This window comes from Mytilus galloprovincialis, chromosome 4 (assembly GCF_965363235.1).
Source record: "Mytilus galloprovincialis chromosome 4, xbMytGall1.hap1.1, whole genome shotgun sequence".
Taxonomy (NCBI): domain Eukaryota; kingdom Metazoa; phylum Mollusca; class Bivalvia; order Mytilida; family Mytilidae; genus Mytilus; species Mytilus galloprovincialis.
In genome coordinates, this window is record NC_134841.1 from 74,739,352 (window position 1) to 74,751,449 (window position 12,098).

Sequence of the window (12,098 nt, forward strand, 5' to 3'; positions counted from 1 at the left end):
AACACATTCATTCTGTGTCAGAAACCTATGCTGTGTCAACTATTTAATCACAATCCAAATTTAGAGCTGAATCCAGCTTGAATGTTGTGTCCATACTTGCCCCAACCGTTCAGGGTTCAACCTCTGCGGTCGTATAAAGCTACGCCCTGCGGAGCATCTGGTTTTAAATGGTTTAAGCTCCATTAGTGTAAAAATGTCTTGTGCAAAAAAAGGATTTTCAGGTACTATTATTAAAAGCTCATTCATTATGATAATTCAATATTGGTAGCACTATTGTTGACCTCACTGATGACAGGATTCTTTTTACAAAGAAGACTTAAAAGTATATAGAGTTACCATATTTCTATCCTCACAATAATCGCATTGACTGACAGTCTCATTTCCTTTATAAAGTAGACAATAATATATAATATTGTGAATGAAGTTTTTCTTTCTGTTTGATATTGTTTATTTCTGTTGAAGGGATGGTGTTGTCAAGTTCTGGAGTGTAAACAATGGTGTATTTGTTTGTGAGAGAACAATGAAGGTAAACTTATCTTATTGTTATCTTTTTTCATGTGCATAAATTACTTTAACAGGTATAAAACAAAATATCTTAATTGAATAAAGATGCATGTATTTCCAAATATAGCATGGAAAAACTGAAGATAGTTCAAAGGATTCTTTTTTAATTTGTGGTTTTTTTTTTAAACGTTGCACATATTTTCTCAAATTTGTTGTGACTGATTTATGAAAAAGTTTAGTCATCTAGTTTAAATGTATGCTGATAATGTGTTATGATTTTCATTAGTAATTATATATTATTTCATTTGTCACTGACAGGTATCCAAGTATTCTGTTACAGCTGTTTTATTCCAAATTGACAATAATATGATAACAGCAGGTGAAGATGGACAAATTGTTTCTTGGTCTGTCACAAAAGAAAGCATGAAGATTAAAAGGTATGTCTAACAATGATGTAATTCTATGTAGACACCATATCACCAGATTTCTATTTTATCCTAGTCTGTTATTTAGTTATTTCCCTTTGCAATAGTTATACAAGAACATAGGGCCAAGTAAACCATTATCACTCCTTTGTGTCAACTGTTTTTTCTGTAATTTAACAATTTAACTTTTCATTGCTTCTGAAGCTACATGGGCAACTTTAACTAAAAGTAGTGAGAAATTTTTAGAAGGTATTCTAAAAGTATAAAGTATCACTTAATGGAATGAAAATATTTACATCAGAGAAACTCTTTAAATCTAATTAATTACTTTGAAAAATCTTCTTGTCTAAAACTACATGGTAAAATTTTTTGAAAGCTTAATGAATCAATGAAAAACAAAAACATCTGCAGTTTGAATTAATCCATTATTTTGCCAGACAAGAAATGCAGCCTCCTAGGAATCCTAAGATTATCATACCTGCATGTGTTGAGCTAGTGTTCATTATGTTGGTATTCAATAGTTAATACTAGTATCATTGTGTTATGGTTAAAGAATTTGCAATTTCATGAAAATGATATCTGGTTTCACAGATAGAATCATTATCAGCAAACAAAAACTACTATAAAAATCTAGGTGAGAAAAAAATCCAACATTTCGCTACAACTTTTGTAAATGAATCATATTTTAGAATTAAGAAATATACAGCTTCTATTTGACTGTTCCAGTTTACCTTCATATTGTGCAAAGAACAAAAGGACTTTGCTATCAATAAAATATAAATTTTGTCTTTTATTTCAGAGTTGAGAAATCCACTGTAATAGAAAATGGTTCAACACCTGTGACTTGTCTGCTCCAATCTACTTCGGCAGCTCACTTCTTCTCTGGCAATTGGAAAGGGGAAGTAACTGTATATAAGGTCAACAAACTTGTTGACAGGTAAGGTTATTATTGGTTAAAACGGAAATGTTAATTACACAGTTACCAAACAATAATATACATACCCAAACAAATGAATATTTGATTGTTACAATTTGATAATGCTTGGTTCCACCACAAAGCTTGATAACTGCTTTTTATAGATATAGGAAGATGTGGTATGAGTGCCAATAAGACAACTCTCCATCCGAGTCAAAATTATAAAAGTAAACTATTATAGGTCAAGGTACAGTCTTCAACATGGAGCCTTGGCTCACACCGAACAACAAGCTATGGAGGGCCTCAAAACATAACTATTGTAAAACCATTCAAATGGGAAATATAACAGTCTAATCTATATATTTATGTCCATTCTTTCTTTTATTATACCATCAAAGTTTTGGGTGAATATATGAATCAGCTAAGTCCATCTATTTCTCCATCTTCCCTTTTGTCAATCATACATGTGCCTTGTTAGTGCATCTTCCAAGCAGATGGACATATATTGAGGAAAATTTATGTAGTTGTAAAGTGCTATCAGAAGAACAGCAAAGATTGCAATCTTCCATAATCAAAAGACTACCGTAGTAGTACATATTTCTGTTTTCATTTTACAATGTTGGAGCCTCAGTGGTTTAGAGGTTGTGATTTCTAACCCTGCTTTGGTAAAATGCATTCGACTATAATCTTTATGGATAAGGATTGCCTGTTTTTCCTGCCAAAGTGATATTCTATGTGTACTGAGGCTTCCTCAACCAATATAACCAATAGAACAAGCCACCATGATATAGTTATGTGTGTTGAAAGTGAAATTTAATCAGCAACTACGAATTAATCAATAATTTTATAATGTTACAGAAAATGTGTAGTGGATAAAGCCGACTGGATATTAAGTTTGTATCAGACAAAGTCTAAGCCTGGATGTCTGTATGCTACCACAGCCAGTGGAATGGTGATTGAAATGAAAGTTACAATGGAGAAGGTAAAGCTTACAAATCACATTCTATTTTCTAAATCATCTACATGAAGGTTCAAAAAGGTACTGGGGACTCTGTGGCGGAGTGGTCTAAGTTCTTACACTAGCCAGTCAACACTGATGTTGTGAGTTTGAATCACACTGGTCCTGGTGCACTCGACTCCAATCTTAATTGACTAGGATCGTCAGTTTTCTTATAGAAGGTCTGTGGTTTTCTCAAGGCACTCCAGCATCCTCCACCTATAAAAACTGACCGCCACAAAATAGCCTAAATGCAGTGCCTAAAAGTGCCGTTAAAACACCAAAAATTAAAATCAAATCAATCAAGTATTGTTGTGTAAGCTCACAAGGAAATTTGTTGTTGTAAATCATGAATGAGATTTACCCATTTTTCCTGCTTATCCAACAACTTTATTTTCTGCAAAGATTTTTGGAAAATATGATAATATTAACCTGGTATAGTTATGTTCAGTTGATTTTAAATTAAATATAGTCCTTTCTATATTAAATTTTACCAAAAAAGTATTTTAAAATTAGGATCATGCTTAGATAGCATTGTATATTATTTTTTATGCCACCGCCTTAGCGGAGGGGGTATTAAGTTTTACTGTTCTATAGGTATGCCGTTTACAAATGGATTTTTTTTTCATTTCTGTTCTCTGACTTTAGTTTGCCTCACCAAAATGTTATGAAACTAATACACAATGCGTATTACCACAAAACTCAGATAAAATACAAATTTTGGAAGTGTCAGCTTTACAGTTCTTGAGTAATGTCCCTATATAACATTATATGCAAGCAGGGGCATCATCTGTGTCCCATGGACACATTAATCATTTATTTTTATATGGTATTAATTTATAGGTATATTGAAAAACTGATTATAGAACATATAGTATATCAATCTTGCTGTTCTTTCAGAAATGCAACATAAAAGTTATTACCAGGATTTCAATTCCAAACAGAGTTGACACAGATGTTTTAATGCACAAAAAACAACCAGTTTGGGTACACAGCATGGCTGTTGATGGTAAACATCAGATAATTGGAGACTCTAAAGGGCAGATAACCAACTCTGAATCTACAACAAGGGTAGGTGTCAAAATTGAAAAAAATATTCATTGCTCAACACAAGCATTTTCCCAGTTTCCAGACAAAAACTTGTGTTTAAGTGTATGGGTCTCTCTGAAATTGTACTGTATGGTTCCATACTACAAAGGAAAGGCTGGGATCCAGTGTGGGGGTAATTGCTCCAAGGGGGGATTCAAAAAGTTTGGGGTTCCCTTTTTTTTCCCATCACTTGGCGTCCGGCGTCAATTGTCGTCCGTCGTCGTCGTTAACTTTTACAAAAATCTTCTCCTCTGAAACTACTGGGCCAAATTTAACCAAACTTGGCCACAATCATCATTGGGGTATCTAGTTTAAAAAATGTGTGGCGTGACCCGGCCAACCAACCAAGATGGCCGCCATGGCTAAAAATAAAACATAGGGGTAAAATGCAGTTTTTGGCTTATAACTCAAAAACCAAAGCATTTAGAGCAAATCTGACATGGGTAAAATTGTTTATCAGGTCAACATCTATCTGCCCTGAAATTTTCAGATGAATCGGACAACCTGTTGTTGGGTTGCTGCCCCTGAATTGGTAATTTTATGGAAATTTTGCTGTTTTTGGTTATTATCTTGCATATTATTAAAGATAGAGATAAACTGTAATTAGCAATAATGTTCAGCAAAGTAAGATTTACAAATAAGTCAAACATGGCCGAAATGGTCAGTTGACCCCTTTAGGAGTTATTGCCCTTTATAGTCAATTTTTAACCATTTTTCGTAAATCTTAGTAATCTTTTACATAAATCTTCTCCTCTGAAACTACAGGGCCAAATTAATCCAAACTTGGCCACAATCATTTTTGGGTTATGTAGTTTAAAAAATGTGTCCGGTGACCCGGCCATCCAACGAAGATGGCCGCCATGGCTAAATATAGAACATAGGGGGAAAATGCAGTTTTTGGCTTACAACTCAAAAATCAAAGCATTTAGAGCAAATCTGGTAGTTAAATTGTTTATCATGTCAACATCTATCTGCCCTGAAATTTTCAGATGGATCCGACAACCGGTTGTTGGGTTGCTGCCCCTAAATTGGTAATTTTAAGGAAATTTTGCAGTTTTTAACCGGATTTTTGTGACAAAAATGTCGGTTATTGATTTGGGGATGTACGGCGGGCGGGCGGGCGGGCAGGCGGCAATCAAATGTTGTCCGTGCATTTGCTCATGAACCGTTCAACCAAAGCTTTTAAAATTTTAATATGTTGTTACTGACAACTAAATGAAGGTCAAGTTCAATAATGGCGATTTTGACTTTTACCGTTCAGGAGTTATGGTTCTTGAAAGATTGAAAAATAAAGTTTCCAGTCATGTCCCTGCATTTACGCATGAACTGTTCTACCAAAGCTTCCCAAATTTTAATATGTTGTTACTGATGACAAAATAAAGGTCAAGTTCAATAATGACGATTTTGACTTTTACCGTTCAGGAGTTATGGTTCTTGAAAGATTGAAAAATGGAGTTTCCAGTCGTGTCCGTGCATTTACGCATGAACTGTTCTACCAAAGCTTCCCAAATTTTAATATGTTGTTACTGATGACAAAATGGAGGTCAAGTTCAATAATGACGATTTTGACTTTTACCGTTCAGGAGTTATGGTTCTTGAAAGATTGAAAAATGGAGTTTCCAGTCGTGTCCGTGCATTTACACATGAACTGTTCTACCAAAGCTTCCCAAATTTCATTATGTTGTTACTGATGACAAAATAGAGGTCAAGTTTATTAAAGACGATTTTGACTTTTACCGTTTAGGAGTTATGGTTCTTGAAAGATTGAAAAATGGTGTTTCCAGTCGTGTCCGTGCATTTTCTCATGAACCATTCAACCAAAGCTTTTGAAATTTTTATATGTTGTTACTGATGGCAAAATAGAGGTCAAGTTCAATAATGACTATTTTGACTTTTACCGTTCAGGAGTTATGGTTCTTGAAAAATTGTAAAATGGTGTTTCCATTCACGTTGTTGCATTTACTCATGAACCATTCAATCTAAGCTTTTCAAATTTTAATATGTTGATACTGATGACAAAATGGAGGTCAAATTTGATATTGACGATTTTCACTTTCACCATTCATCAGTAATGGTTCTTGTGATATTGCCAGGATACAAATAAATATTAATAAATCCGGTTTGCTGTCGTTGTGACAGCCTCTTGTTTGTTATTATCTTGAATATTATTATAGATAGAGATAAACTGTAAACAGCAAGAATGTACAGCAAAGTAAGACCTAAAAATAAGTCAACATGACCAAAATGGTCAATTGACCCCCTAAGGAGTTATTGTCCTTTATAGTCAATTTTTAACAATTTTCATAAAATTTGTAAATTTTACTAACATTTTCCACTGAAACTACTTGGCCAAGATCATTATAGATAGAGATAATTGTAAGCAGCAAGAATGTTCAGTAAAGTAAGATGTACAAACACATCACCATCACCAAAACACAATTTTGTCATGAATCCATCTGCTTCCTTTGTTTAATATTCACATATACCAAGGTGAGCGACACAGGCTCTTTAGAGCCTCTAGTTTTTTAAAGGGCACAGTATTGAGCAATAGATTTGAAAGATCTTGACATTTGTTATGTGTCAGAAACGTAAAAACTTGATAAAAATCCAAATTCAGACAGTATCAAGCTTGAATATTGTGTCCAAATTTGCTCCAACTGTTCAGGGTTCAACCCCTGCGGTTGTATCTGGCTGCGCTCAGCGAAGCATTTTATTTTTAATATATAAACTAAAGTAGGGGTTTGACCAGGATATTGTGGTTCAATTGACATGCAAATGTAGTTCTGTAAAACTAAATCTTTTTAGCAAAACAATTTATTTCCCATTCAGGGAAGATCCATGTTTTACATATTTACAACAATTCATATTTGTGTTTTTAATTCAATTAGTTAGTCTACACTTCGAACTAGCCAGACATGTTGTTATAGGAACACATTTCCTTGCAGGCTTAGTATTTTATTACTAGCAAAGTTCGAAATGGATAGGATTGACATGGTCATATATAACAGCTTTTATGATTGGATATAACTTTCCTACCATTAGATCTCCAGGAGTACTGGACTTTGGAAGGGTTCCCTAAGATTGACTCAATATATCAGCTATTATGACTCTCCAATATAATTTGAATGTCAACATGTCCAGAGTAGGGCCCTGTTCTACCAGTAATCTAGAGACCTTACTCTTCATTAGTAGTTACTGTTTACATTGAACTTAGTCAGAACTCACCTTCCATTTGAACTTGGCCACTGTTAAAGGGTATCATTGATATTCAGCTGAGGTTCTTGTCATTTCTTCTTCTTTTTTTTTCATTATTTAATTTTGTTGACATTTCTAGGTACATGGTGGTGCAGTGATGGCTGTGGATATGACTGATGATCTTATTTTCACTGCTTCTCAAGATAGAACAGTCAAAGTGTGGAGTAAAGATATGAAACAGGTAATTTTATAATTAACAGTTACTAATTGAAGTAAATTTTGTAATGAAAATATTTTGTTAATACTTTTCTGTTTTTTACTGATAAAATGTACTCTTTTTTGTAGTTAACCTTTACAAACAGTCTTGAAATTCATACATTTTAATACATAAATAACCTCCATGAAATTTTATGAAACTTGGAAAGAAGCTTATTAAAGACAGTATTTTTTCTTATTAGAACATGCTTGTCTTTACACTAGAGTCTTACTGGGCAACCTGTTATTATCAATTTCTATCCCAACTGAATATAAACTGTACTTGTTTTCATTTTTTTAATAATCTATTTTATGATTCTGTTATAGGTTGGCTTATTCTTCTGTCCAGCACCAGTAACAACAATGACAATTGTGAAAGTTTTACGCAATCCATGCTCAGTAGTCTCCCTTGCTTGTGGTGATGAATTGGGTAACATTCATTACTTGACCTGGAGTGGAGGCAAATGAACAGTAGAGAAAAGAGTTTATTTTCACAGAGAAAGACAAGGGAGAATTCATGATACTTGACTCTGTAAAAAGGGGGAAATGTTATGACTTGTTGAAAAATAGGTTTACTGTAAAGGAGATGGAGAAAACATATGTGTAAAAATGAAGGAAAAAAAAGAAAATTTGAATATAATTGCATCTTGTGACTATTTTTTAATATTTGATATAAATTTGTTAATGTATGCACTGTTTTGTCTAGGTTAGTTATTTTTACATTAAATTTATATGAATAAGAAGTAGTTAGATATGCATTTTCTAGTTTTCATTAATTCAAATATTTTCATTTGAAATAAACATAGAACAAATATGCTGTATATATATATAATTTTTGGAAAACATTTTCATCCCATTTAGCATAGAGTTTGTACATTATAAAAACTTTTATACCAGTAAATTATGTTTTAGAATTCTAAAAAAAAAATATATATTGTATTTATATGGCTTATGTATTGTGTGTGCAATATCTAACATTTAGACTTATTATCTCATTTTCTTTACACACAGAAAATGAATATCCTGTATTATATGTATATTATCTGATAAGTTTTTGTTTGACATTATTAGTACAATTGATATTTGTTATGTTATATTTTTATTAGTAGACTTTTTTTCTTTGATATTTTGATTGAAAACAAAAGAAAAACTTTGTACATATTTTTCTTATATCAGTTTTAGAGGTTATCATATTGTACATATTGGATTAACATAGTTTTGTAGATGTAAAACCCTGTATAATTAGTGATATACACTATCTTATGTGAGATTTTTCAAATGTTGTTAGCATTTAGTAGAAATGTGTGTAGCATACATAGAGTAGTGATGATTTCTAGTGCAATGAATAAAGAAAACACTGAATTAAAGTGTTAAATCAGTCATTATAGTCCCACTTACAAGTACTGATGATGGGTATATATTTATAGATTATCGTTGATCATCTCAACGAGATTGCTTTTCTCGCTTGAGCTGGTACAGCGAAAGTGAGAAAAGCAATCGAGTTGAGATGACCAATGATAATCTGTTTATCGCTATTTTACCTATGACGACGTTGTCAATATCATGTCAATTTCGTTAGCAACGCCACGTGGCCTCCTTAGTTTCTAGCGATAATTTTTCCATCTCAAGCGAGAAGCATGATATGAAAATTATCACAAAAAAAGATCAAAGGAAAAATGCACAAAATAGCGATAATGATCAATATCCTCTCACCTACTGGTATTGATGTGGGGGTGTGCAATCATCATTCTCATCGTTTGTCCATTTAGTTGTTCATCTTGCTGTTACTTCTTATAAACCATTGAATGTCATGTAAAAACATTCAGTGTGTAATGGCATAGTGCACCTTATATACAAAGTTTTTATATCCAAAGATTTTTGTGATATTTCCCATGATATAAAGTTTGTTATATTGCACTTTTCCCTACCGTTTTTCACAAATGGTGGTACAGATTTATGAACTAAAAGGCCTTACTCAACAGTTTTTACCATTAATTGTTTTTGTTTTCTGTTATTTTTGAAATCCTTTAACACTGTTTGTTGTTTTTGTTTAGTAAATCTAAAAAGTTATATAGGATACCTTCTCTTAACAATTTTTCATTGAAAAAAGAAAAATGTTTTTTTAACCAACCTAAATAATTGTTACAGTTGAAAAAAATTTCATATAATTGTATATTTATAAAATTTGATACAGATAAATTTTCCCTACACAAGTGTATTGTATATATTCTGGTTAAAAGTATATGCATTAAAACTAGATCAAAGTTTATATCTGAAGAATATATATTTAACTTTATTTCTCAGTTTTTGGCCTTGAAATATTTCCCACGATGAAATTATGGTTTTATTGCATCGTTCAAATATACAATTGAAACAAATTTAATTTTGTCGACGATCTTTTTTTTTTCTTTTTTACCTGTGACAACTTAATGTCTTTCAATTACACTTCACCTTTTTTTTATTTATTGTAACATGCATTAAATATGCAAGATGTTGTTGTTTTACTGACCTAGATATAAGTTGGTACCATCGGAACTGAAATTAGATACATGCATGTTGCACGTATGACACATCTTTCTGCATAGGTCGCTCATTTAAATGTCAACATTGATGATCACTCAAACAGAAAAGTAAATTGTTTTATTGTATACTTTAATAGATTATTTCGCAGGAGGTAAAATTTTATGACTAATAAATATAAACAAATAGTAGAGTACTTGTCACTTTATTTGGTCCAGTTTTTGGAAGATTCCCATATTTATGTTTAAGAAAACATAAATAATTTTATAAACTTTGCTAAATTTTAATTTTCTGCATTTTAAAAAAATATTAGATTTTTTTATTTTTATTTTATTTTTTTTTTAGAGGGGGTCAAATTAAAAAGATAATTAGTTAAATTTTTCATAAAATTATTGAAGAACATTGAAATTTGGGGGTGGTTAAAAAAATCATTAAAAATACTCATATTTTTTTTTACAAGAATAGGAGCTGGTACACAAATTTCCTCTATCTGAAAAATTGTGAAAGAGTATTTATAGGTTGTGTGTCAAAGACAAAAGAAAGAAAAAGAAATAAATGAGATGTGAGAAAATGTAGGAATGAAAGTTGTTGCTAAAAGAATGTGGAGTATGGTTAACTGTGAAAAGATGATATGCTAGAGTAAAAGAAGAGGAAGGATTGATGAAGTAAGAAAAATAATGATTGGTAGACTGAAAGATGAAAGCAAGAAAAGTACCGAAAGTGCTGTGTCAGAATGCATGATGCAAGGGAGAAATTTTGAAATGAATGATAATCAGAAATCTGAGGAATTCCTAAACAATCTTTTATTTCATTTTATTTACCAAAATGTTTGTAAATTTTGGATAAGTTTTTTTTTTTTTTGGCTCTTTTAAAATTTGTATGTACCAGTTTTGTGATTTCAGCAATCTTCTATTTAAGAAGCAGTAGAAATCACAGATATTTGTTAACATTTTTGTTGTTATAAATTTGTTTTTGATATATTTTAAATAAAAATTGTTAATTAAACAATCTGTTGTTGTTGTTCTTTTTTTCCATTATATATGATCACTTTTGATCAGAAGTATGTGTTACAACGTATTTCATATTAATGTCTCCTATTAGCTTATGAAGACAGATATTGTTGTATCAGACACTTACTTATAGTTATTTGTATTTACCTAATATCCAGATATAAAGACTAGAGACTGCCAAGTAGTAATGTATATAAAAAATCAAAAAGCAATAAAATTCACAGGACAGTTACAACCCATATATTCTAAGAACAGACACATATGAAGTAAAGAGATGTTAGGTAAAACTCATTTAGAAAGTTACCCAGCAACACTCTGTGACTTAAATAAAAGACATTTAAAGGTCACCATACAAGTACAGCAAAGGTCTTTTGTGTTGGAAACTTTGCCTCCTCAGTCATGGTATTTTTACTTTAAAACAATCACATATCTCTTTGATATTTGGTTTACAGTTGTAAAAGCATTGGCACATCTCATTTCCTTGAAGAGTATTTGGTCTTGACCCCGCAGTCATTTTACTTTAAAAACAATCACATTGCTCATAATAAGTTAATGATATTTGGTATGCAGTTATATAAGTGCTGGTACATCTCATTTATTTTCTATTGGCTTTTGCATAGTTTTACATATGAAAGTTTGTGATTAGGTCAGTTTAAAAAGGGCACTAAAAATGATAAGTCTTTGATATTTGGTATGCAGTTGTATTTCCATGGAAATTATTTAGTCCTGTACCTTCAGTCTTTGTTTATTGAATATTTGGTATAGTTTAATGTTAAAAGTACAAATATTTTAATTTCAACATTTGCATTTACCTATCAAAATTACATACAGTTGAAACATCTCTTTCCACAGTTTAGTTCGTTTTTCACAGTCATTTATTTTTAAAAGGCTCCTAACCCTCCCTTGTATTTCTACTTATTTTGGTTCTGGTCAATTGATATAAAGTGGACTTTCACATTCCAGAACCTTTTAAATGTCACATTGTTTGTTATTACTTCACATTAAGAGTCCATTGTAAAATGACAGCATTTATGACCTCTGTCAACCCGTCATAACTCATTCATAAAGAAACAGAAGTTGGTCTATAGTCAACTTGAAATATTTTGAGGGGAGTTTGTTAAGTTAAATTGCATCTGTTTATCCAAAATATACTTTATTCTCAATTAGGTCAACAATCAGTGGTTGTT

At 31.6% G+C, this 12,098-nt stretch overlaps 1 protein-coding gene across 2 annotated transcripts in view; it reads left to right on the forward strand.

Moving 5' to 3' along the window:
• The window catches only part of LOC143072945 (telomerase protein component 1-like), a 65,074-nt gene extending 54,165 nt beyond the window's left edge, over positions 1-10,909 (forward strand). For both annotated transcript variants that reach the window (XM_076248118.1, XM_076248119.1), the window contains exons 50-56: positions 463-526; positions 823-941; positions 1,729-1,866; positions 2,704-2,827; positions 3,743-3,913; positions 7,266-7,367; positions 7,709-10,909. In XM_076248118.1, the coding sequence (XP_076104233.1) occupies positions 463-526; positions 823-941; positions 1,729-1,866; positions 2,704-2,827; positions 3,743-3,913; positions 7,266-7,367; positions 7,709-7,849 (859 nt within the window). In that variant the 3' untranslated portion in view covers positions 7,850-10,909. The remainder of the gene's footprint in view (positions 1-462; positions 527-822; positions 942-1,728; positions 1,867-2,703; positions 2,828-3,742; positions 3,914-7,265; positions 7,368-7,708) is intronic.
• Positions 10,910-12,098: the final 1,189 nt, after the last annotated feature.